Source organism: Beta vulgaris, chromosome 7 (assembly GCF_026745355.1).
Source record: "Beta vulgaris subsp. vulgaris cultivar EL10 chromosome 7, EL10.2, whole genome shotgun sequence".
Lineage (NCBI taxonomy): Eukaryota > Viridiplantae > Streptophyta > Magnoliopsida > Caryophyllales > Amaranthaceae > Beta > Beta vulgaris.
In genome coordinates this window covers 60,710,626-60,737,424 of record NC_079208.1, presented here as the reverse complement: position 1 = coordinate 60,737,424, position 26,799 = coordinate 60,710,626, and the positions used below count along the sequence as shown (strand labels likewise).

The 26,799-nt window shown below is 35.0% G+C and overlaps 2 protein-coding genes across 3 annotated transcripts in view; one reads left to right on the top strand and one right to left on the bottom strand.

Moving 5' to 3' along the window:
* Positions 1–4,437: 4,437 nt before the first annotated feature.
* Positions 4,438–6,900, bottom strand: LOC104900348 (60S acidic ribosomal protein P2A). The gene is made up of 4 exons (XM_010687759.4): positions 6,742–6,900; positions 6,543–6,631; positions 4,788–5,011; positions 4,438–4,698 (listed from the first exon to the last, which is right to left on the bottom strand). The coding sequence occupies exons 2-4, from the start codon at positions 6,628–6,630 to the stop codon at positions 4,672–4,674; spliced, it is 339 nt and encodes a 112-aa protein (XP_010686061.2). The 5' UTR covers position 6,631; positions 6,742–6,900; the 3' UTR covers positions 4,438–4,671.
* A 2,635-nt stretch (positions 6,901–9,535) lies between these two features.
* LOC104900347 (DNA polymerase epsilon catalytic subunit A) overlaps positions 9,536–26,799 on the top strand; it is a 29,364-nt gene continuing 12,100 nt past the window's right edge. Inside the window, exons 1-33 of one of the 2 annotated variants that reach the window (XM_048633723.2) lie at positions 9,536–9,876; positions 10,027–10,092; positions 10,189–10,248; positions 10,372–10,467; positions 12,487–12,647; positions 12,783–12,871; positions 12,974–13,191; positions 13,407–13,493; positions 13,575–13,709; positions 14,211–14,333; positions 15,487–15,570; positions 17,135–17,299; positions 17,389–17,565; positions 18,634–18,747; positions 19,001–19,105; positions 19,790–19,908; positions 20,001–20,142; positions 20,220–20,314; positions 20,522–20,627; positions 20,738–20,817; positions 20,915–21,091; positions 21,221–21,308; positions 21,656–21,736; positions 21,832–21,975; positions 22,746–22,841; positions 23,020–23,220; positions 23,465–23,519; positions 23,604–23,746; positions 23,823–24,253; positions 25,053–25,200; positions 25,289–25,486; positions 25,567–25,641; positions 26,435–26,625. In XM_048633723.2, the coding sequence (XP_048489680.1) occupies positions 9,715–9,876; positions 10,027–10,092; positions 10,189–10,248; positions 10,372–10,467; positions 12,487–12,647; positions 12,783–12,871; positions 12,974–13,191; positions 13,407–13,493; positions 13,575–13,709; positions 14,211–14,333; positions 15,487–15,570; positions 17,135–17,299; positions 17,389–17,565; positions 18,634–18,747; positions 19,001–19,105; positions 19,790–19,908; positions 20,001–20,142; positions 20,220–20,314; positions 20,522–20,627; positions 20,738–20,817; positions 20,915–21,091; positions 21,221–21,308; positions 21,656–21,736; positions 21,832–21,975; positions 22,746–22,841; positions 23,020–23,220; positions 23,465–23,519; positions 23,604–23,746; positions 23,823–24,253; positions 25,053–25,200; positions 25,289–25,486; positions 25,567–25,641; positions 26,435–26,625 (4,412 nt within the window). In that variant the 5' untranslated portion in view covers positions 9,536–9,714. The remainder of the gene's footprint in view (positions 9,877–10,026; positions 10,093–10,188; positions 10,249–10,371; positions 10,468–12,486; positions 12,648–12,782; positions 12,872–12,973; positions 13,192–13,406; positions 13,494–13,574; positions 13,710–14,210; positions 14,334–15,486; positions 15,571–17,134; positions 17,300–17,388; positions 17,566–18,633; positions 18,748–19,000; positions 19,106–19,789; positions 19,909–20,000; positions 20,143–20,219; positions 20,315–20,521; positions 20,628–20,737; positions 20,818–20,914; positions 21,092–21,220; positions 21,309–21,655; positions 21,737–21,831; positions 21,976–22,745; positions 22,842–23,019; positions 23,221–23,464; positions 23,520–23,603; positions 23,747–23,822; positions 24,254–25,052; positions 25,201–25,288; positions 25,487–25,566; positions 25,642–26,434; positions 26,626–26,799) is intronic. The other variant, XM_010687758.4, reaches the window with a different exon arrangement.

Here is a 26,799-nt window from a genome sequence, read left to right as displayed (position 1 = left end):
AAATAAGGGAAGAGGAGGGGGACACCAAAAATGGTATTTCCTTATATACCCTTAAGTAATAAAATACAAATTCATCATCATCATTGATTTATTAGCTTTTAGAAAACAGAAGAAAAATATACAATGAACTTATGACATCATCATTGATTTATTGGCTTTCAGAAAACAGAAGAAAAATGTAAAATGAACTTTATGAATAATTTTTCGTATATATCACTCCCTCCGTCCCATAATATAAGTCCTGATTCTGTTTTTACGCGGGAATTAAGGTTAAATGGAATCTTATTTTATTTGAATAAAAAAATTATATTTATTGAGAAACACTTACATTGTTTTTTTCTTTTTAACAAAAAATAAAAGCTGTCATTTAATGTTGCATGGTTTAATGTGTAGAATAGTTCAATAAGGTAAAAGATTCCATTTTGTCATTAATAATGGTACATTGGAAGCTGAAATTATGATGACATTTTGGGAATTAAACTATTTTCATGAGGGTATTCTGGGTATATTTATTGATTGGAAATAGAAATAAGACTTATATTTTGGGACACCTTACTCCCTCCGTCCCATAATATAGTGCTTGTTTCTATTTTACACGGTCTTCAAAACGTAACTTTGACCTTTAATATCTTCAATTCCGTATTAATAAAAAATATAAAAAATTGATATTATGAAACTACACATTGAGACGAATCTAACAAGATCTCACATGAATATGTTTTTTTATATATACAAATGAGAATATTTGGTCAAAGATTTTAAAGTTTGACCCACCAAAAATGAAGTAGGCACTATATTATGGGACGGAAGGAGTATAAAGAAACAGGACTTATATTATGGGACGGAGGGAGTAGTAGGGGTGTTCGCGGTTTGGGATGTAACCCAACCCAAACCGCAAATATACGGTTTGGCATTTTCCCAACCCAAACCGCGCCGCACTTTTGCCCAAACCGAACCGCGCAAAACGGTTTGGTGCGGTTTGGTTTGCGGTTTAACCATTTTTTCCTCAGCAACATTAATTTTTTTAATCTAAGAGTAAAAAAAAATTATTAATAAATATAAAGAATCCAAATAAATAGAAAGTTGACTTCATAATTAAACATAAATAATAATTTATCAAAAGTGTCCAAGTTATTTACCTTTAACTTTTTTTTTAGTTGCATGCCACCTTGTCAAGTGTATTTAAAAAAAATCAAAATAGATAATTTTTTTAAAAAAAAAATATCATATAAGATTGCGGTTTATGGTGCGGTTTCGGTTTACAAAAATTAAAACCCAACCCAAACCGCAAGCCGCGGTTTGCTTGAAATCATAACTCAAACCGCAATATTGAAACCGCAAACCAACTCAAACCGCGAAAAAACGGTTTGGGTTGCGGTTTGGTGCGGTCCAGACCGCACTCTGAACAGCCCTAGGAAGTAGTATGCAATTAACTTTTTTATTTGTTTTCGCACCCATCACGTGCAGGACTAGTCCAATTAAAACAAACACCATTACATAAAATGACCAAATTACTCCCCAACTCAAGTTTGTTAGTTTGTTATGCACTTGTCATCTTCACACCGTCACGTCAGAACTCACACGGGCAATGGCATGTACAATTGTACATGATCGTTGACTGCAGAAGTAGTTACTTCTAAGTACTAAACTAGCAGTCACACATAATGACACTGTAGTGAAGCTGAAGTTATTCATACAGATACAGTAAGAGCATTGCCAATGGTTGAACCCCAAGAGGTTTATGAGGAGAGAGAATTTGAAAATACTAATAAAAAAAGAAGAAAGAGAAGAAAAGAGAGGAAAGAGAACCATAAACGGTTCTTCCTCATAGACTGTTTATGAAGGTTTTGCAAAAACACAAAAGCTGACAATTTGGGGAGGAGAGAACATGTGGCATGTGTCATTGGGTATTGGGATGAGATATAAGGAGAGAGAAAATAAAATAGATAATTGATGATCCTAAAAATAAGTCTAACCATTGAGATTAAAAAAATATGGTCTTTTATGTAAGTTGGGCATATGTGATAGGAAGGAGAGAGAAAGTAATTGAATAATTGATGACCCCCAAAAAGAGTCCAACCATTGACAATGCTCTAACAAACAACACAATAGTGTGAAATGCAGTTAACTACAGTTTCCAGTTTCCTAATCACAATGAGCTGTGTCTGTGACTCTGAGACTACAAACGTGTAAAGACGTGTCTTTATATAGAAATACTCAAAATGCACCAATATCAGCTTAGTTACGTCCTCTTTTATTTTCTTTGGATTTCTAAGTTTGTCCACATTCATATTCAAACAACACTTACAAAAGGCATAAATCAAACAAACTTTCCAAATTCTACAATTTTTTTATGAAAAAAGTGAGAGCATAAAATTGGTGGTCCATTAATCCACTAAGAAGCAACCAACATATATCAACCACACTCTTATAAAGTAAGTAAGGTGTATTTTTATGTATTTTTTTGTTAGTATAGTATAAAGTCGGCAAATGTCATCTAGATATAATGCAATGTACCTTTAAAATATGAAGGGTATATAAAACAAGGTCTTCACTTGTAACTAACGACAAAGGACAAGGGCTTTATGAAATAGGAGTACCCATTATTATTAAGATGCGGCAAAAGCATTTTGTAAAAGATTTTTGCAACTAACCAACTTCTAGGAAATTTCCCACATTAGTAAATACTGTTAGATTGGATGAACAAAAAGATTTGAGGGTATTTAACATGGATTTTGAAAGAACGTGCTAAGTAAGGTCCACAAAGATTCAATCTATTAATGTATGTGGGATATGGTGATTATTTACTCGTGGCTTATAGGCGTGGGAACCTCTAAGGAAGTAGGCGTAGCTATCAAAATAGATGTATATGGAGTGATAAGGAAGTTTGGATTCCAAATGGCTCTTGTGTGAGGGGACGTGATAGAGTATAAATTTATTCATGGCGTTAATTATTCCACTGAGAAAGGATGGGTGGATGAGATTCGAACCCGTGACCTTTTTGTCACGCTGGCTCTGATACTATGTCAAATGACCAACTCAACCAAAAGTTTAAGTTGATGGTTGAGGCCCCAAAAATAAATATATATACTCTATTAGTAAGCACAACAATTTACCAAGCTTCACTTCAACTAGTGATGGACGTTGAGCTCAGTGATTTATGTTACAAAATTGAAAATTTTTACACTATGAAATTGAATTAGATTGATTTTAATAGAAGTGCCAATATATGAGTTATAAAGCAGTTAATCAAAACAAAATTCGACTCGTCTATCCCATTGCTATGCAAAGTCTTATCATACAAAGTATGTCTACTTGTTTGCGGCGTGTGCATATAGAGAGAAACCATCATCACATATATTTGTGGCGACGTCACATGATGTGTCACAGAACGTCAGAATCGATGGGCCATATTTGTGTACGGATACGCATGCTATACAATGATGTGAGTGTAGAATAGAAATGTAGCGCAATTTCACTATAATTTTAGATTTTTAATTTTCTACTACTAGGACTCTAGGAGGAGTATACCACTTTATTTTCATATAAATACAAAGTCAATTATAATGAATTCATATATATATGATGGTTTTTATCTCGTCGAAAGCATCATATGAAGTATTACACAAGAATGCATATGATGTCGAAAAAAATTGTTTAAATCTTCGTATTTATCAAGACTCAAACTTGAATCATAACACATATCTATTTAGCGGGATAAATGCCACCCGATTTCTCCCAAACATAAATGAAAGACCCGTTATGTATTCTTTTCAAGAGATTTCAAGATTATTTTATTTTAGTTGTTAACCAAATAAGATTAAGCACTCAAGCCAATCTTATTAAGAATGATAGAGCTAAAAAAATAGTGATATCATATAATAAGTATTTCTAAATAAGCTGCTTTCGAGGAAAAAAGCCGCTAATATCATTTGCAACAAGAAGAAACCCTAATATACGCATAGATGCTAAAGTCAGTTTCAAAATTTCATTTCCAACTACCGTGGTTGAAACTTGAGAGACAGTAAGCATTTCATACCTCAATTATCACTATATCTGGTCCATTTGATGGGTGTGTATACAAGGTATTCTAAAAAATTGTAACGTCTACTAACCCCAAAGGTCAGAGGCGGCCATGAGATGATAAGAATAATAGAGGTGGTTACATAATTCTGAAGAATGTTTCCAAAACATGAGATAAGCAAATAACATAATTCCATTTAAACTTAATCCCAATCTAATCAGCAAAGAATCATAACCTGCTACTTTGCTTACAACTATTTGTCTATGACTAGCAGACCAAAACACAATAAATTTGATTTGCATGATCAATCATTCGGACGAACGACGAACTTGGTCTAATCTATTTGGAATTGATTATATGAAGAAAACAATTTGGATATAAATAAGAATGCAAAGCCATTGTTACTCACATGATTAGAGGAAAATGCAAAGGATGCCAAAAGTATATTAATATATTGGATCATTCACTACTTAACACAATCCAACATGACAACTAATTAACATAGTCTGCCAATCCCTCGACACACACATAGACAAAAGAAGATTGTACAATCTCCAAGTAAAATCTAGGACATCTCCAAATAGTAAACAAAACTTGCGCTACATTTAATAAAAGATGACTTCCTGTAAAGCACGGTTTCTTCCCACTTAATCGAAGAGACTGAAACCCATATCCTGCAACAAAAAAATGTGAAAGGTTTAATATCAGTTTGTTTAGCAAGGTGATCTAAGCAAAATTTTGGAAATGGTTGGATTGATCTTACATCATCGGATTCCTCTTTCTCTTCAACCTTCTCCTCTTTAGGAGCCTCAGCAGCAGCAGCGGCACCACCACCAGCACCAGGAGCAGCTGCAGCCGCAACTCCACCGCCACCAGAGGGGACAGTGGCAAGCTTTTCTCTTCCAGCAGCAATTAATTCTGCGAGATCCTTTCCAGAAACTTCGGCGAAAAACAACTTCAGTCTGTCTTCATCAGCCTCAATACCCACTGCAATAGATTTATTTAAGAAATTGTTCAAAGTCAGGGGTCATTGCGTAGATCAGTTAAATTGTCATCTCTGAATTTTGATTCTACGGGGCATATTGAGCACAGCAATATCCAGAACTCAGATAACAGTAACATAAATTTCAAATTAATGACACTAATTTTGCAACACAAGTCACAATTGTCAAGTAGAATGCAAGAAAGAACTAGAGTGATATTGAAAAACAAATTCCTTTTCCTGGCAAAAGCTTCATTGCAAATGTTCAGTTGGCATTGTTTACTCCTTCCAGTATGTTAGGAGTTTTGGAGTAATTCACCCCCACTGTTCTGCCAAATGTCATCCTAGTGAAAGGGCATGATGCAAAAACACACCCAACCCAACTCGGGTTCCGATTCATTAACCACCCACTTAATTAAGATAATACCTCGAATCAAATAGGGGTGGCAATGAAAAATTTACTGTCACCATGCCGTTCAAGAGGTAGGAGCTGGTTGACTAGCTTAGTGAAGGAAGTCTCACATTTTTTCTCCAACTTGAGCCAACAAGTACAAAGACTTTCCACGTCTACAATCTACTCTAGAGGTCATCCTAGTGAAATGGCTTGATGGGTCAACACTACAAACCCAACTACCAGGTCCTACTAGCTACCCTCCTGATTGAGATGTTACCATGAAGCAAAAGGGTGGCAATAGAAAGTGCACAATGGTAAAGGCATGAAGCCCTTACCCTTAAGACAAATAATTAATTCCATCAGCATAATGCATATCAAGCAACCCTCAGCAAGTACAGGTAGCATAAGAAGCTTATGGCAGTTTGGCACGCAACATCAGTCACCATAGTATGTGACACAAGTGCCAGTGATTGGGATGCATGACTAAACTGCACCATTATCAGTGCATTCAGCCCAAATATGACAACCTCATTATAGTGCACATTTCACAATCACACTGATAAAGAGATAAATGTCTTTGCATGCAAGCTTAAAGTAGGCTATCAGCATGTTGCACAAGAAAAGCCAATACACGTCGACAAACTGAGCCTTTGAACTGGAGTGCAATTATACCATTGTATAAAACACGAGGACAATTCACATTTCAATGCATATCAAGCAGCAAGCTCAGTAATCATCCTACACACTCCACAATCTACCATCATAAATTCGCATTAGAAAACCCAACTTACAGCACAACCCTCCCCCACATAAAAATTAGCCAGACTCCGAACAACAATCGAACCTCAACCCAAAGGTACTCTACTGATCAATCTTATTGCTTACTTCAACTTCAAAATGCGCTTACCCACTTAATTTTCAAACCATATATGCAAACACAGATTATTCAACTGTAAATAGCATATAATTATTCTTATCACCAGAATATTCTATCAAGCATTTCATCATTACCGAAATTAAACTGTCAATAAAACTCACTGAATCTCACTAATCACATAACAAGCTTCAATTATCATATAATCAGCTCACAAATTAAAAACGTCGCACAAAAATCAACAATAAAATTAAGAGAGAAAAACTACCTGATGAAAGAATATGTTTCACATCATCAACGGTAGGGCTAGATTTGCCTCCCAAAGCAGCCAAAAGATAAGCGCAAACAATCTTCATTCTGTAGCAGAAATGAAACAAATATAATACCAGATAAAATCAAATATAATACCAGATAAAATCAAATATAAAGTCAGATAAATTGCAAGTGAAAGTGATAATGAAAGATACCTGATTTTAGATTTGTGGGAAGCTGAAAATAGAGTTTTGCAGAAGTTCGGCAAATTTAGGGTTTTCAAAGAGAAAAAGGGTGTGTGTGTGCGAGAGGAAGACGATATATATTTCTAGGGTTTTATGTTGAAAGGTTTAGAGATTATATCTTGTCCGTTCATTCTCCTTTTCCAATTCAGCCCATTTTATTGGGGCCTTTTATTAGGTTAGCCCATAGTAAAGATAAACGCTTGTTACCTTGTAGTATAGGGGCATGTTCTCTTTGGCATAAAACAATTGAATTAAATTGAACTAAACTGAATTGAATAGTGATATGTTAGAGTAAAAGTATTGTCCAAATCTGAATTAAATTAAACTGAACTGAACTGAAAATAAGTTGGGGAAAACAGGCTTTAAGATATGGTTCATTGTCTCCTACCATTTACCAATAAGCTCACATATCAATGATGATCATTTATGCATAAGAAAACTTGTTAACGTATTCACCACAAGTTTTTACATTACAAAATAGGATAAAGAAAGAGGACAGTTTAATAATAAGATTAGACGAAATTATAATGTCTTCCATGCATATATTCCCTATGTTTTTTTTATTGTACCATTTTGTTATTGGTATTTTTCATTAACCAATTTTGTTAATATATTTCGCATCATTATATAAGAAAAAACATATTCATGTAGGGTATTTTTATATTTGTCTCAATACAAGGATTCCAAGTATCAAATGTTTATAGTTTTTGCTTATACGCAATTAGATATATTAACGTTCAAAAAATATTTCGACAAGCATGAACATCGAAATAGTGCAATTCGAAGAAACAAGGGAAGTATAAGATATATATTTTTGAGGGGGAAGGAAGTAGAACATAAATATAATGATTTGTTACATGTTTGCTAATTCAATTATGAAAAAATAGAAAAAGAATGAGGCACCGCCACATGTCTCCATTTCTCCCGAAATATTTATCAAAAGTCTGAAAATATTGATTCGTTAATGAGCAAGTTAACATTCAACCATCAAACTACAACTTATACGTGTGACAGCAAAATAATGTCAATTATCATCCCGAACAAATATATCATCGAGTCTTATCAAATCACTCGTACTCTGCTTGGGCCCTACAAACACCAACTAATTTAAGTAAAGACGAGTTCTTTGTTTGTTGAACTTATCTCTCTCGTAATATTACACTAATATTTTCTTGTCTTCTTTTATACATTGCATCTATTTTTTGTAGTACACTTGTTCAAAGTGTGGCTTAGACAACATCGAATCGCAACCCAACCCGTTTTTTCGCAACTTGGGGTTGGTTTGCAGTTTAATTGTAGTTTGGTTTGCGATTTAAAGCAAATTGTGGTTTGGATTAGGTTTGAATCGTTGTAAAACCAAACTACACCGTAAACCGCAAAAATATTCAAATGAATTGTTTTTTATTAAAAACAAAGTTGATCTATTTTTATTATTATACAACTATAGTAGACAAAAAGCATGAGATTATACTAGGTTAAGGTTTATTCACTTCTTTTAGGCCTTTCACGTATTGCAGGTAGGAAAAAATATCTTTATTCTTAAATCACAAAACTCATATCGCGTTTGGAAAAATGGGTAAATCGTAAACCGTGGTGCAACAAACTGTTTCGTGTGGGTTGGTTTGTGGAAAAGGTGTGGTGCGATTTAGATTGGAAAAATTTCAAACCATATATTTGTTGTTTGATTTGGGTTACAACCCGAACCACGAACAATCCTAATTCGTACGTTAAATTCTCATTATCAAAGGTAACAATACTCCTAAAATTAAAGGCCAAAACTCAGTGCTTGTTTGGTTGAATGTATTAGGGAGTGCAAATTACTAAGAACTTTGTTTTCCCATGTAATTATATTGCATAGGAATTGCTAAATGCTGTTTAGTGATTCATGAGTGAAAATTCCCATGGAAATTTCCCCCCCTAGCTAAGTAATTTTCCCCATTTTGTAGAAGGTGGAACATCCTAGTACTTTCTACTTTTCATGAATTTGTCAACCAATCAACACCAATAAAATTGAATTACTAGAAATTTTAACTTCATACGTTAAACAATGTCAACCAAACAATATCTTGTTTTTTTTCCTAATACATAATAATAGTAGAGACACAAGGGAAAATTTACTAAAAGTTGATATGTTGTGATTACGTGTAATCTTATGTTGGTGAGGACTTGTCTCGTAATTGGAAAATGAGTGATTATTAAAGAACGGAGGAAGTAATGTTCACAAAGCAAGCGAGAGAGTATAAAATGACGAAAGAACCCATGAAAGGCAAAGGCAAAGGCAAAGACAAAGGCCTTGTTTGGTAACTGGTGGTTGGCTGTTTTGTGTGGCTGGTTTGACTGGTTGTTTGTATTGGTTGTCTGTGTTGGCTGTTTGACTATTTTTATTTTATAAACATGTTTGGTAAAATTGTATTTGGCTGTTGGCTGTTAAACTATAAAATGACCATTATGGGCATTGATTTTTTTCATCCAACTTACGCCATAAGGGTATATTTGTAATTTTATTATTAAAAAGCCAACAGCCAAGGAAGAAAAGCTACTTGGAGTAGCTTTTGGCTGAAAAGCCGGCTTAAAAGCCAACAAAAAAGCCACAAACCAAACATGTTTTTTGGCTGTTTGACCAAACTAAAAAGCTAAAAACCAAAAGTTAAGCAAAAAACCATTTACCAAACATCCCAAATTGTCCTGAATTCCATTTTCGCAGCTACAAGAGTACAAGTTACAACACGATCTAGTGAGTGAGGGCATTTCCGTCGAAACACAAAGAGAAACAAAAAGAGCGGGAAAACCTAATTTCCAACCCCTAACAATTACCATCTCTATCCCGCCATTTGCCATCGTTACTCTCAACTTCACTTTCCCTTACTTCACCCAAATTCTCTCTCTTCTCATCCACTTTCTCTCTCCTCAAATTCGCCGGAATTCAATCACATTAGTTCAAATATGAACGGAGATTTTCGACGACGAGATAAAAGAGATGATCGGAGAACGAAGAAGCAGCAACAATTAGTTCGAACTGCCGAAGAAGAACTCGAATCTAAGCTAGGGTTTGATGTTTTTACCGAAGGCGATACGCGTCTCGGTTGGTTACTTACTCTAGCATCTGTAAGTTCGTTAAATTTCGTAATCTCAGTTCAATAGTTGAAAATTAAAACGAAGCTGTTTTTTGTTTTTGATTTCATTTGAATTGAATTTTTAGGGATTTGATTGGTTGATCGATTAATTGATTGATTGGATTGTTTTATTTTGTCGTAGTCGTCGTTGCAAGATCAGGATAGCAGAAATGTGTACAGTTGCGTAGATTTGTATTTTGTCACTCAGGTGAGTGGAAACGGACCCTAATGTTAAGCTCAATTTTGGGATTCTGTAATTTCTTTATTTATTTTTGGCTAAATTGGAGGTGTTTGACATTTGTAGGACGGGTCTAGTTTTAAGGTGAAGTACAAGTTTCGGCCTTATTTTTATGCGGCCACGAAAGTAAGTGCTTTTGAATGCTTGATTCTTATCACTGCCATTTGTTATATATCATCTTGCTGGAAATTGGTTCATGAAGTTGTTTTTGTTGATCAATATTGGTGGTCTTTTTGTCGGACTCTGCAGGATAATATGGAGACTGATGTAGAGGCGTATCTTAGACGGCGGTATGAGAATGACATTGCCAACATAGAAATTGTGGAGAAAGAAGACCTTGATCTTGTAAGTCACACATCCCCACTATAATGTGTCATGATTGTGCTAATTTGCGTTTAGAATAAGCATCACACTTAATAGGGACAAGAACACATTTCTGGTTTCCATATTGGGAGTACAAAGCAATTAGGAAACCACCACTATAGCAAGATCAGTTGTTTCCTCTCAGAAATAACGGTAACATTGCCTGAACCTCATATTATTGAGGATATGACATGATTCTACTGTACTATTCTTTATGATAGCCTGGTCATTTGCACTCACTTCCAGTCATTCTATGTAGAAGTAGGGGAATTTTAAGAAATTAAGTTCTTTTACTAAAGCATATCTGCATCAAGGAAAAATATTGCCTATCTGTTTACCTTGGATGCCTATCCTTTTCACGTATCAATTGCCTTATTGTGCACAGCTCCACGAGTATATCTCAAACAACTAAGTCTTCATCTTTAAGAGACCATTTGGCAGCATGTCTGGTGTAAAAGATGAAGCAAGATTCGGATAAACCACGCACTATAAGTTCAATGCTTTGCACTTTGTTTCGGTAGCTCAACAGAAGGGAAAGAAAGGGGAAAGAAAGAGGAGAAAGGGGAGGGGAAAGAAAAAGGATCGGGCAGGGCAGGTGGAGCTCCATTTTCCCCCAAACCCCTCTTCCTCCCCTTCCTCCCCAAGCCCTTCCCTTCCCTTCCCTTCCCTTCCCTCCCTTTCTATCTCTTCCTCTTATCCAAACAAACTGTGAGTGTCAAATATTTAGTTTTTGTATCTTTTTGAAACCCACCAATATATAAAAAGACAAGTTATCATTATGGGTTTAATGTGATATTTGTGGAAATTATCCAAAATTTTAGAGCCCTAGCTGATAGGTCTTATATGATCTGAAATTTTAGTTTTGTTCTGAATTAATTAAATCTTGATCAACAATATATCTGTCATGGTGAGTCAAGCTCTTAGCCTCTCAGATAATTTGCTGATGAAATTTTTTAACTTGCAATTACAAGTGGTATTCTATGTGTTTATATTTTGGCATGGAACATAAATGATGAATATGCATTTTTGAGTTAAGATTTGTGGAATGAACATATTCTCTTATCACATGTTCATTGCCATGTTGTTAATGATTGATGAGTTAAAATTGTGTCTTACAACGTAAGGAGGTCAATTTTCTGGCTGCTATTTCCAGAGTTTCCTGCTTCCGTGAGATCATTGTAAATATATGAATGGATCTCTTAGTTGCATTGACCATCAACTCTTTCAAGATCTGTATATGCAATTTTGATGTGACTGTTATCATTCTATATTATATTCATATTTTTGACTAAATGTTCAAGATATGATTCGCTCTTTGTATAGCTTGCAAAAGTAATTGAGGATGGCTATAAACTTGCTGTGCTAATTACTTGTGTTATTATATACTTCCTCTTTTTTTTTTTAGATGTAACATTTGCCTTTTTGGTGACTGGGTTAAAATAATTAAATGTTGCGTTAAAAAAAACAAAGGTAGTATGTACTACCTGGTTTTCATTGTATATCTTGCCTGATTCTTTATGCTTTGCCATCAGAAGCTGTTACATAGAAGTGTCTGAATATATTGTTATATCATTCTTTATTTCTTTTGATCTATTAATACTTCGTTCTATTTTATGTACTTGCTACACTTCTCTAAAATGGAAATGTCACAATACTTGCTACATGATACTACCTTGGAACACTTTTGCACATTTAAAATACAAATCTAGCTTATTTAATGTTGAAGTATGTGTTGGGGATCATATTCTTTTTGTGTTAAAAGGGGATTTCAACTATCCTTATTGTGGCCCCCTTCTTTCTCTCTCTAACTTTCTTAAAAAATGTCCTATGCCCTTCTTTCTCTCTCTCTCTCTCTAACTTTCTTAAAAAATGTGCATTTTCTCTTTGTAGCAAGTAAATAAAAACAGAGAAAGTATAGTTGTCCATTGATAGTTATAGCTTAATATCACTCTCTTCTGAAATTCATCTTGTTAACCTTTTCCTCACATGTCTTGGAGACAGAAAAACCACTTATCAGGGTTACGGAAAACATACTTGAAGATATCATTTAATACAGTCCAGCAGTTAATGAGTGTAAAGAATGACCTGTTGCGAGTAGTTGACAGAAACAAAACAAAGTTTGAAGCAGCTCAAGCTTATGAGTCGATCATCACTGGAAAAGGGTAAGGCTTTATACCTGTTTGATTTAATACTAATCAAACAGCAATATTGTCATACTTATCATCCTACACAGAGAACTTCATTACTGTTAATGAAGAATGCTGAGTATGTTCAATAATTTTGCTTGTGATCTGTAGGCAGCAAAGGCCTCATGATTTTATGGATTGCATAACTGATCTCCGCGAGTATGATGTTCCTTATCATGTTCGATTTTGCATTGACAATGGTACCCCTACTTATGTAATCTGTTTTCCTTCTATTTTCTCTGTTTAACAACTTTGAAAGCTGCAGTGTCATTGTAGAAGTATTTTAACTTTGTATTGTGCAGATATGAGGTGTGGACAATGGTACGATGTTAGTATATCTAGCACTGGTGTTCTGCTTGAGAAGAGGATTGATCTGCTTCAACGTGCTGAAGTTCATGTCTGTGCATTTGACATAGAGACTACAAAGCTTCCTCTTAAATTTCCAGATGCTGAGTATGATTTGATAATGATGATCTCATACATGGTTGATGGACAAGGATATTTGATAATAAACAGAGAGGTGAAATATACAACTCATTGTGTCTTTAGTCCCTTTATTTTCTGGTTCATTTATGTAAAACTTCTTCGTGGCACAAAAATGTTTCTTGTGACTATTTGGTGTTGTTTCTATACTTTCCTTCCATTTGCATGACATGAATTAACCAAGAGATTTCCTCTTCTCTATTTGCTTCCTATATGGATATCAATATATATTGATGAAATTGTTTTTGTCAGTGTGTTGGGGAAGATATAGAGGATCTGGAGTACACTCCGAAACCAGAATTTGAAGGATGTTTCAGAGTTACAAACGTGAAAAATGAGGTTACATTGAATGCTTTGGTTTGGTTGCAAACAGAAAATAAGCCTGTATTTCTTTCTGATTCTTGATCTTACATGTCACAGGAAGAGCTTTTAAGAAGCTGGTTTTCTCATATGCAAGAAGTAAAACCTGGTATATATGTTACATACAACGGAGATTTCTTTGACTGGCCATTTTTGGAAACCAGAGCGGCCCAGCATGGTCTTAAAATGAGTGATGTGTGTAGTTTGCTTCATCTTATTACCATTATGTGATGCACCTTATTGACTCTTTACAACTAACATCTTCAACATTTCAAGTAAAATGAAATTACTTCTGTTTGCTAGGAAGTAATTCATGTTATTTCTTACTTCCTCGTATTTTTTACTTGCAACATTTTTGCCATTTTGGGAAGTTGCATATTACTTGCAACATTGCCATTTTGGCAAGTTGCATATTACTTGCAACATTGCCATTTTTGATAATATACTCTCCTAGCACATGGGGTTCCCTTTTTATCTCTCTATCTCTCTCCTGAATTCTTGTGCTATACTTCAATGTTTCAAGTTAGAAAAAGATGGAGGAAGTATTTCCTATGTTATACCTTGATAAGCTCCTTCGGATGATCATTTGTACTAGGCGCTTTATATTTGTTATTTCCATATATAATTTCCTCCTCCCTTCTCTTTCTATGAGCAATAGTGATTTTGTACTTGCTTTGTTTGGTTTCGTAATTGCAGGAGATTGGTTTTCAGTGTGACAAGGTTCAAGGTGAGTGCCGTGCCAGATTTTCCTGCCACCTGGATTGCTTTGCCTGGGTGAAGCGTGACAGCTATCTTCCTCAGGGAAGTCAGGGCTTGAAGGTAACCCATCTTTGATCTGGTACTTTTTAAGTTGTCTAGATCTGTTGCACTTTTCATCCATAATCCTACCCAAGATCCAGTGGTTCTGTCAAAAGTCCTAGGATAAGATGTGATAGATAGTTTTCTTGTTTTACCTATATTCTCTGAAGATCATTCTATATGCTTTATTTAAATCTATATGCAGCTTTATCTGCTTGATGTGTACATGGTTAGCCTCTTTGTAAATTAGGCAAGTGTTTGTGCTTTTCCCCATATATTGACAAAGTAGATGAGTTACATATTGAGATTTGAAGCATCTATCAGACCCTGAAAATCTCCCATTCTTTTGGTTTGTTTTATGCGTTGATTAAAAAAATTCAGGTTTTAAAATTTGATTTGCAAAAAAGACCATGAAAGCCCAGAAAATTTGCTTCTCAAGAAGGATCTATTTTCTTGCTTTATTGATCATGATTAATTTCCACTTCACTGTCCACTTTCTTTCTTGATTAGTTTGTAATTTACTTAAAGGATTATGAAATACAATAAATTTCTTTCTGATTTCAGGAAGGAACTATATCCTAGATTCTCACATCATTATAAAGTTACACTTTATTGTCCATTCCTTAATAATGCTGAGTGACACTAGCGGTTAATGGTTATTGCCTTCTCTATCTCTGGCATCTTTTATCCCTGGACTTTCTGTCTCACTCTCTCCGTCCCATCATTATAAAGTTACAGTTTATGTCCATTCCTTAATAATGTTGACTTACATTAGTGGTTACTGCCTTCTCTTATCTCTTTTATCCCTGGAGTTTCTCTCTCAGTCTCTCCGAATGCCAAAGATTTTATATGGGTTACTATTGTCATTGCCATGGTTTTCAAGGTGAGACACTAGCAATGGTTGGCAGGAAACGGCAATTCTTTGCTTTTTGCACAAGAATCTTAATGTAACAGGGATCATTGATAAACGTTTTGTATGAGATGGAATTGAGTAACTGCAGTGCGACTTAGCAAGAGAATGCAATGCCTCTGAAAAGTTTGCGTTCTGTTGTTTCTGACAACTAGTTCTTTATGAAATTCTGTGGAGCTCTCTGTTGTTTTTAATGTTGACTAGTCTTGTTTGTTCAGCAGCGGAATTGTGCATCTCTCACTTTTTTTGGTCCAACTCTTTCAGGCTGTTACAAAAGCGAAATTAGGTTATGACCCATTGGAGGTGAATCCTGAAGATATGGTTCGTTTTGCGAAAGAGAAGCCTCAGGTATCAATTGCTGGAAATTGTTAAATTGAGTTTGATGGCTACTGCACCCTTCTGCACTTGTATCTGGTCACTGAATGTTGTATAACAATAAATCAAGACTTCTATTTTGTTTTCCATCAGAATTTGCCTGCATTGTGCTTAGTGGGACTACTTGAACCTAGTCTCGCAATGAGCATTTTGTTTTGCTTCTAAAGTATGGCAATTTTTGCACCTGACAGCATGCAGCCTTAATCTCCTATAGGAGTTGTGTGTCCGAAACTCATTTCTTGAGAAATCACATCTTGCCATGATGCTGTTTTTGTTGTTACAATATAAACATAGAAATGTTAGGTAATAATTATGAAGTAATATGAACTTTATGTCTCCTTACATAATGGTTTTATTTACATGATATAACGTTTTATCTGGTCTAACTCGTGTTATTGGATTTAACTAGTTTGCCGTCTCAGGCGATGCCGAGTATCTTTTGGGGTTACGTTTAAGTAATTCAAAAAACTTATGTTATTCAATACTTTAAATAAATTCAATAATTAGGGGTAATGACAATGTGTTAATTAGGTAATGAGATACCTAAAATTTCAGTTACAAAATCTGAAGTATTAATTTCATTTCAGTATTTAGGGGTAATAAGGGTGAATAACCTCAATTTTTAGCGAACAAATTTGGATCATATAATTGAAGTTTTTCAAGAAAAATGTAAAAATTTCTGCATCATCCAATGGCAAAAAATAATCTCCGTCCTCGTCATTAGTGAGGTGGATGGTCAAGAGATGAAAACAAAGGATTTTATTAAAGGAAGAAGAAGGAAAAGGCTAGGAAGGAAAACATTTTAAGTGACTTTGGTTGGTGTCAAATTAGAGGTTTTCCATATCTCTAACTATTATAAGCTACAACAGCGGGATCTAGGGAAACTCAAGGGGATAATAGGAGATATTTGGAAGATTGTAAAAAAAATATAAGGTTTTTATGTGGTTTCTAACTTATAAATATTAGAAATTTCGAGTTTCGTTGTAAATTGAAGGGTGGTTTGCCATACTCTCATATTACTTTCTACAAACTAATAAGTGGGAGAGAAGCTTTTACCATTTGGGTAGCACTTTGTTTATAGAGAAGGTGATATAGCTTGGTGGTAAAAGAAAAGATGACTTTTTGGGTTGGTTAAATAGAAAGAGGAATGTTATTTCGAAGCTTACATAGCACCATGTAAGTGTATACAGTCAGATGACTTGTGGCGGGGTCTAATTCTTCCCCACAAGTTTTAATAATATAAATAGATAGATTTCAATCTGGGCATACACTTCCTTTTCCATGTAATAGAATATGTAACAGTACGTTTGATATTTTGTTGCCTATTGTATTGCAACATTGGCCTTTTAGTGTAAACAATTAAGCATACTAGCACAAGACATGATATTGTGCCAAATGCCCAAAAACTATTTTTATATGGTGTCAATAGTTTTCACCTTTCAAAGTCTTTTCCAGTTTGGCATTGGTTTGGAGTCTATGGATTGCTCTTGATCTTCAAATATCTAAGGGCTTCTTGTGTCTTTTCAATGTTATGCAGATGATGGCCTCTTATTCTGTTTCTGATGCTGTCTCAACTTATTACTTGTATATGACATATGTTCATCCTTTCATATTCTCCCTTGCTACTATTATACCCATGCCTCCAGATGAGGTTTTGCGGAAAGGAAGTGGAACTCTTTGTGAGATGCTGTTGATGGTCCAGGTCAGTTATATATACATAATCTTTTAGGAATATATGTACACTAGATTTTGTAGTTTATCCATTATCATACAGTTTTGTGATTCTCGCAGGCATTCAGCGCAAATGTTATCTGTCCTAACAAACACCAATCTGAACCCGAAAAATTCTACAACAATAAACTTTTGGAGAGTGAGACGTATATTGGTGGTCACGTGGAGTGTCTTGAGAGTGGTGTTTTTAGATCTGATATTCCAAGTAGTTTTAAACTCGATCCATCTGCATATCAGGTTAGTCTTACTATCAGTTTTTTCTGTGTTTTACAGAAGCTGGAGTCTGCTGAACCTTTTTGCATTCCTTTAAGCTTTTTAAGAAGCACTATAGATTAATCTTTCTATGATATGGTGGAGCCACATTGCCTCTCTTATTATGGATATTTGTGAAACCGTGTTATAATTCACTTTGCTGCTCCACATCTTTGGCTCCACAGATTGTTTACTGTTACATATCAAAATAAGCAGGCAATGATGCATACGACCTTCTAGACTCTTGAGTGCTTTTCTTTTATGAAATACACATTCCTTGTAGAAAAGCTTTGAATTATTAAGATGACGTGCTTGTCAAAAAAATAGTATTAAGCTGACGTGATGGAGAACAGGTAGGAGAAGTTCATATCTCAAATCTTTTAGAGCTTTATGTTTTTGCTAGCTTGAGCAATCAATAATATTTGCAAAAAAGAAATAGAAAAAACCTTGCATTTTCTTTATTCTGTATTAGTCCTTGCTGCTTGTTCTATTCATGCAAGTATATTAAATGGCAGTCTATGAGAAGCTCTTTAATATTTGAAATTGGGCTGTTGTAGAATTTGGAGGATTTGTTTCCATTAGGATAGTAAGATAGCTTCTTGCTGGAGATTATGTAGGATTATCTTTACAACTTATGTTTAGTGTACTACCTTTGGGTTATTTCGAGTTTCTGCTTGAATTTACAGAATGGCATTTTATATTGAATCTCTTGGTCACATCTTCTTGTTAAGTTTCTCTTAACTCTACTTCTATTGAGGTAATGCATTTAGAATTTGCCTTCTGAGTATCATTGGTGACTCTTGATATGTGAAAGGTCTATAATTTTACTAATTGCTTTTGCTTATTGGATAAAATAATAAGATTGGTGTCGAACTAACTACTAAATGTGCAATGTATAGCCTTTTCTGAATATCAGTATCTTTTAGATTGTTATTCTTTTTCCTTACTTTAATAGCCTTTGGTCAGTTTTGTCTGGCGTTGCCTTTTTGGGTAATTTTTTATGGTCAAACTTATTTCATCATATTAATTAATGTTGAGCACTTGCATCTTCAGCAACTAATTGACAACCTTGATCGTGATCTGCAATATGCTATTAAAGTGGAGGGAAAGATGGATTTGGATATAGTCTCAAATTATGATGAAGTCAAAGGTGCAATTAAAGAAAAGGTGCGTGCTCTTCCTTATTACGCAAGTTCGTATCAGGGATGCTTTATCCATTACAAGAATTTCGTATCCTTCACACTTTTAACTTCCTGTGTAATGCTTATTGTTATGATATTTCACTTCAAATTGATGTCTATGTTAGCTATATCTTTCTGTGCTTGTAGCGTCCACTTTCATCGGCTATTTGACCTATATTTTCAGGATAAGACTTGTAGGTTTCACTATAAAATCATTCATTGATTTCTCTGATTTGCAGCTTGCTAATTTACGAGATGAACCTGTACGTGAAGAATGCCCCCTCATTTATCATTTGGATGTTGCTGCTATGTACCCAAATATTATCCTGACAAACAGGCTTCAGGTGAGCTGTTTACTGACCATTCTTCTATAGTTACATTAATGATGTCTAGAGTCTAGATACACGACTTAAAATTATTGAGCTTGCATAAACATGGATGTTTTTTGTATTTAGCTCGAATTACAAGGATGAGAGTGTACTGAGACTGTAGGTAACTGGGTATATAGTCGGACTCTGTCGGAGTAGTTCTTAATATATATATTATAAGATTGGTATAAAATGGCCTAGTATCAAATTGTCACAGTAAAAAAAGTATAATCTATCAGCATTTCTTGAAGAGATGGAAAAAAAATCAACATTTTCTATTGAAGGTGTTGGTTCGGTGTGTTTTTGGTATCAGGATTGCGGTATGAGCTTGAAATAATCCTACCCAATACTTAAATGTTTGGTTCAGGAAAATATGCTAGTGCAATTATGTAAAAGGGGTTTTCTAATAATCATCAATGAGAATGTATTTATATCTTTTCATCATTTAGACTAACCCAAGACTGCCTTACTGATTAGCACCAACGAGAATCAAATTAGATGATTGTATACCATAAATCCTTGATCCTAATACCCAACTTCTTGAGAAGATACGTAGCAAATTGTTTATCAACAATTTTATTTTGGTGTTAGAATGAAAGTAATTCTGCTCATCATCTTAGGATTATTGTTTGTAAACGATAGCTTTGCTTTTATTTCCAGCCACCGTCAATAGTTACAGATGAGGAGTGCACTGCTTGTGATTTCAATCGCCCTGGAAAAACTTGTCTTCGGAAGCTAGAATGGGTTTGGCGTGGAGAAACTTACACAGCAAAGAAAAGGTATATCATCTCACAATGTAGTAATTCATTGAGGAATATCAAATCCCAGGAAGTAAACACTGTTACCTGTATGTTTGTTTGAACCATATCAGTGATTATCGCCATTTGAAGAGGCAAATTGAATCAGAATTGGTGGATAGCATTCATGGGCAATTTTCTAAGTCTTTCCTTGACCTCCCAAAAGCAGAGCAACAGTCTAAGCTAAAGGATCGCCTTAAAAAATACTGTCAAAAGGTATTTTCATTCTGCCTTTTCTGTTAAACCTGTCTTTTCACATATTTTGCTGATATTAGTTTCTGTGCTATCCATAGGCTTATAAGCGGGTTCTTGACAAGCCTGCTACTGAGCTTCGAGAAGCTGGGATCTGTATGAGAGAAAATCCTTTTTATGTTGATACTGTGCGCAGGTAAGAATTGGCAACTTCTTTGTTTTGTTTTATGGTGTAAGCAAGAAGCACTAACAGGATGGCAATTTCCTTGAGGCTTCTACTTTTGAAATCAACTTTCACTAGGGCAAGCTGTTTAGTTGTCATTCAGATTTAGTCACTGTGATAGATCATAACTCACATCTTTTCGGCTTTTAAATTTATTGTTTCTCTTTTCTGTTGCTTAAGCTTCCGAGATAGAAGATACGAATATAAAGGACTTAATAAAGTTTGGAAGGGAAAGTTATCTGAAGCAAAAGCAAGCGGAAATCCTATTAAAATCCAAGAAGCACAGGTATGACTGCTTAGAAAACAGGAGAGTTTTCCTTCAATATTATATTTGAGGCTCCACATATGTGCAGCACTTCCTCAAACGACTTGCTTACAGTATTGTGATGATTGCAGGATATGGTCATTGTATATGATTCTTTGCAGCTTGCTCACAAGTGTATCCTCAATTCCTTCTATGGATATGTCATGCGCAAGTAAGTGTGTGGGTTGCTTTAATCTCTAAATAATTCCTCACTTGCATTATGGTTCATGTATACAGTTATTTTTGCTTGACCCACTTTTTTTTTGTAGGGGTGCAAGATGGTACTCCATGGAAATGGCTGGGGTGGTCACTTACACCGGAGCAAAAATAATTCAAAACGCTCGCTTGTTGGTTGAGAAAATTGGTCGACCACTTGAGCTAGATACAGATGGAATTTGGTGTGCGTTACCTGGGTCATTTCCAGAAAACTTCACCTTCAAAACAATGTAACATTACAGTTTTGCTTCTGCTTACATAACTTTAGAATAGGTCAACTGTTTTTCCATAATGCTACAACCATATGATACTACTCTAAAGTTGGTGTTACTTATAACCAACTCTTTTTTGTTTCACAGAGATGCAAAGAAGAAGCTGACAATATCTTATCCTTGTGTTATGCTTAACGTAGATGTAGCGAGAAATAATACAAATGATCAGTATCAGGTCTGTTGTATTCTCTCTGCTTGTTTGATTCGGAAGTATATATGCTTCATGCTTGTCAAAAGGAATACCTTTTGTCCTCAACTATAGCTCTCTGTTCTGCATGATGTCTAATATCATGTGAAGTCTCTTGATAAGGAAATGACAAGACGTTTATTGTAAGATGTAATGTATATGAAACATTCACAATTAATTTAGACATCTGAAAAAAAATAAGAACTTTTATGTTGGTAATTGAGCAACTTTTAGTCTCTTATTCCATTTCCGTACAGTGCTCTTGAAGAATTACCTTCATTTTTCCCTCAAGTAATTTAGTCATTGTTCTTGGATCTTATTACTATTGTCAACAGACACTGAAAGATCCTGCCAATAGAACATATGCTACTCATAGTGAGTGCTCGATTGAGTTTGAAGTGGATGGGCCTTACAAGGTAATCTGCATTTCTATTTGTTTAATTTTCCTAACTTTGTCATTTGCAAAATCTAGCATAATGCAAATACTTCTATTTTTTTTTTGAGAACACAGGCAATGATAATTCCAGCGTCCAAGGAAGAAGGGATACTAATCAAGAAGCGGTATGCAGTTTTTAATGATGATGGTACGCTTGCAGAGCTTAAAGGTTTTGAGATCAAGCGCAGAGGTGAGCTTAAGCTCATCAAAGTTTTCCAGGTACCGCTGTCTTTTATGCTTTCTGATGATGTTCTTGCTCAAATGTATACTCATGCTCTTTACACATATCTTACTTCTTTTTGCCACTTGGTATATTATTTAGGTAAATTTGATAAATCTGCTACTTATGTGAACGCCTTTTCTCAATTGTATCTATCGAAGGTGTGTTCATACTGTGCTTGGAATGTCATCCAGGCAAACACAGCCATGCTGCATTATAGGCTGTAGTTTTTTTCCCCATCAATGCCAGCTAAGCTTTAATATTTTAAGTTCTTAACTTTATGCTAAGAACCAACTTATCTTGGACAGATTATAGTGCTAAAATGGAGAAATTAAGGGAAGAAGATGAACTTTGATTGATTAATAACTGAAAATATAACAAAATGTAAAGATATTCAAGTTTTTGAGAGGCTTGATTCTCTCCCAATTGAACTCTTAAAAGCTCACCCAAATTTTCATCTATTTTCAATACCCTTTTCACATTCTATGTGGCTCTATGTTTATACTACTCTCGTAACAAACAATCCAACTTATTCCCCAAGCAAACTAAAGAGATAATATCTAAAAACCTTCCACCTTACACTATTAGTTCTTAGCAATTTACTTGTGTTATTGTAACTAATTGTTCTGCATACATCATAAACCATGAACCACATCAAGTCATTGTGATAATTCTTTGTCCCTTGTTTGTCAGCTATATTATTAGTGAAGCTAATGAAGTTATATTGCAATTGATACCTGCTATCTTGATGTTTCAAAACTGTTTGTAGGCTGAGCTCTTTGACAAATATCTGAATGGATCCACTTTAGAAGAATGCTATGCTGCAGTTGCTACTGTTGCTGATCGCTGGCTTGATCTTCTCGATGTATGTTGTACAGTAAAAGAGTGAATATCTAGCTGTATATCATATCTGGGTCTTTAGCTTCCTACCCTTTCAGCTTTTATCTTTTTATTTGGCATGGAGTCTATCCGATGAGCATGCAAACATTTTATGTCAAACAAGATACAAAAGTGATCAGTTTATTGCATTGCACTTTTGTCAGAATCAAGGGAAAGACGTAGCAGACAGTGAGCTGCTACATTATATTTCTGAATCAAGCACAATGAGCAAGTCTTTGGCAGACTATGGTGAACAGAAATCTTGTGCAGTAACCACTGCTAAGCGTCTTGCTGATTTTCTTGGAGATGCGATGGTCAAAGACAAAGGACTTCTTTGTCAGTACATAGTTGCATCTGAGCCGAAGGTGTGACTTGTCAATCATATGATATTTTCTTTAGATTATGCACTCAGTCAGCTATGTATATTCCATGACAAACTTTTCCATGGACAGTGGAGGGTCCTTTGTTGAGCTTCTTTCACCCCTATATAAAAGCAGCTTGTGAGGCGGTCTTAAAATAAGATTTTTTTCATTTTGAGTACCTTAATTTTTTTATTAAAATCTTCTTTGAACATGTGATTCTTAATGTGCTTCTGGATTAAACTGACAGGGAACACCAGTAAGTGAGAGAGCAATTCCTGTTGCAATATTCGAAACTGAACCTGGTATGCTGCTAAATAGAGTCACTTATTTCATGATGGTGAATAGTTGGAAAAATATCTGTTAATGGCTGATGCCTTTGACTACAGAACTTATGAAATTCTACGTGCGGAAATGGTGCAAGATTTCATCGGATGTCGGCATAAGATCCATCATTGATTGGTCTTATTACAAACAACGTCTAAGTTCAGCCATTCAGAAAATTATCACCATTCCAGCTGCAATGCAAAAGGTGCTAATAAGTGATTGTGTGACTGACTGTTCATGAGAATACTTTTGTCACTTCTGAAAGCAAGATCCATTTTCAGGTTGCAAATCCTGTACCTAGGGTGGCTCATCCTGATTGGCTACATAAGAAAGTTCGAGAAAAGGAAGACAAGTTTCGCCAAAAAAAGATAAAGGATATATTTTCTTCTAAGCGGGATGCAATAGCAAAGACTGGTGCTACTTCCAACTTCGTAGATAATGGAATAGATATACACAAAGTTCCGGATTTGGAAGACTTTGGAAACTCAGGTGGAACTGGGGTTGGTAGTAGACCTGTTGTGCATAGCTATGAAGTATATGGTCGACAATCGTTGCAGACAACGGTTTTACCTCACAAAAGTCATCATGAAAGTATAGATACTTATGACAGTAGCAATATTGAAGAAATAGATAAGAGTGAAGACTATGCAGGATGGCTTGAGCAGAAGAAGCGAAAGTGGAAAGAGAACCGAGAGAAAAGGAAGAGACAAAGGTGCTTTTCTTATTTCTTTTAGACTCTTAATGTATTATCAATAGTTTTGCTTTTGCTAATTCCTCTACATTAAGTAAACGAGAGAAAGTGCATTGCCAGTCTCAGTAATCAAGGCTTAAAGAGGATTTCAAGTCAATCTACAGTCTCTCCAACTTGTGCACCAATAGTTTTTTCAAGTCCACCGTGTCCATTATTAGACACTCAATACTAGCGTAATTATTAAAAATTTTCAACTAAATCAAACAAAAAGTACATCAGTAAGAAACTGCAATAAAAATGCAGCAATAAATATAAGCTTCTTTGCACAAGAATGGAAATTGGCTAATGGAATTCCGAAAAGTATAAAAGATATCATCCAAACAAGGACATTCTAGGCAAAACCGAAACCAACAAAACCTGAAGGGAAAGAAATGATAGAGCTAGCAGTGAGATACATTATTTGACGCAGATAAGGCAGGGTAAAGTGATGATTTACAAGACTCAGACAAAAAATTGTTGACAGAGGGATTCCTAATTTAATTGCGCTTAAATTACCAGAGTTTTAGCTAATAAGAAGTTCATGAAGTTCAGTCTAACATGTCATTGTTATGATAGCAGAGTTAAGATCAGGAGAGGAAGCTAGTATGGTGAAGCCAGTTACTAACCATATCTTTTAGATTTATATTTTTAGTGTTACAAGTTTTTTTTTCATATCCGTCGAAAAATTACATATAAAATGGTCTTTAAATAGTTGGCTGCTTGTGAAATGCATTGAGTTTTGGGTACAGTATCTATCAGTTTGATGCTATTGAGGTGACAGGTTGTCTAATGGAAAGGCATCAAAACAAGCTACTGGTGTTTCTGAGTTACACCAGACTTTGACTAATCAGAAAAAAAATGTGGGAAAAACTGGAGTTACTTCATACTTCAAAAGGCAAGAATTATCCCTCACAAGTAGCTATTGGCAGGTAAAATTATTTTTTGGTTCTTTCTTGGTTCTTGTGTTTAATGTACTGCTCTCCTGTTCTATGAATTCTTGACTCCATTTCCTTTCAGGTTTTGCAGCTTGTCCCAAGTGATTCTCCTGGTCAATATTTCGCTTGGGTTATTGTGGATGGTAGCATGCTTAAGATTCCAGTCATTGTTCCTAGAGTATTCTATCTCAACTCTAAAGCTCCAATAACTGAAGAATTTCCTGGAAAATGTGTTAACAAGATTCTTCCTCATGGACACCGCAGCTACAACTTGATTGAGGTACCCAAATTGCAATGACATTTTTGGCTAATCAATGAAGATCTAGGATTTATTTACAGTTTTCTTCTTTCCTACTATAGATTGTAATTGACGAGACAGAATTTAGAGAAGAAAGCAAAAGACTTATGGCTCATCTTGCAGATCCCGAAGTTGAGGTCTGATTGTTCAGCCCCTTGATGTCCTCATTCGTTTCAGTTATTTAGTTTTGTATTGTCAATTTTGTAAGCTGTTACTAAAGTAAAATTATATGTTAGTTTTTGATCTGGTTTCTGTGAAGCAGAAATATTTTTATAAGCATGTTTTGTGTTTCTCTATGTAGTGTGTTAGTCACTGTATGTCTGGATGTGTCTGGATGTTTGATCAACTTCAATCTTTTTGTGATTTTTTCTTTTTATTCCGCCTCTTGGAATTTTGTCTAAGCAGGTTTTATGTTTCATCTTTAGTCTTTCTATTTGTTATGTGAAGCTAGTAAGAGGTGATTTATTTCTAATCAACTTTAAACTGAGCTTCCTTTTTGAACTCTTTATTTTACATGTTAAATAGTCACCATTGCAGCTTCAAGTGAGTGTGCTGTTACTACATCTATTTGGCAACCCTTTCCAGTTTAAAGTTAGTCAGGCATCAGAAGCTCTTAAATTAATTTTTTCTGGTTAGCTGATGATCAAGATTTCAAAAGCGTCAAAATGTGAATGATGGACTATAGTCCTAGTTTTCTTGACTGGTTAGCGCAGATGCAGTAGAAAGCTTGAAGACAGTAGTTCGAAACCTAATTGTTACTTATCAGAAATCTGAATGTTTTATTTAGCAAAATTCTCATTCATGTAGCTGATAAAATGATCTAGTTGATTAGCAGATTTTAACATAAATTTGGCTGGATTCTGGTCCTTACATGATTGATTGCTGAGGTTTCTTTTGCTCAAAGTTTCATTAATACAATCTATATTATAGGGCATATATGAAACCAAGGTGCCACCAGAATATAATGCTGTCCTTCAGATTGGTTGTGTCTGCAAAGTAGATAAAGCAGCAAAAAAACGAAACGCTCAAGCTGTCTGGAGTCTAAATGAACTGCAGATGAAAACCACGACGGAGTGTCGTTATCTGGACAATTCCCTCTCTTTCTTTTACTTGTATCACAGGTAGATAATTCCAGCTCATATAAATTTATTGGTTGCTTGTGGGGTTATTTGATAGAAGACTTTTGCTGACTTGTAATCAATGTTGTTATTCTTGTGTAATTTTTGAATGTTAACAATCACCATCTAGGCATTTATTTGAATGTTTTTCAGAATCTTCAAGATCTGTGAGCATTC

Coding starts and splice junctions, on each gene's coding strand:
- LOC104900348 (XM_010687759.4), bottom strand. CDS start 6,630: ATGAAGATTGTTTGCGCTTATCTTTTGGCTGCTTTGGGAGGCAAATCT. Junction 5,012..6,542: donor GAAACATATTCTTTCATCAG/GTAGTTTTTCTC, acceptor AATCTATTGCAG/TGGGTATTGAGGCTGATGAA. Junction 4,699..4,787: donor AGAAAGAGGAATCCGATGAT/GTAAGATCAATC, acceptor TTTTTGTTGCAG/GATATGGGTTTCAGTCTCTT.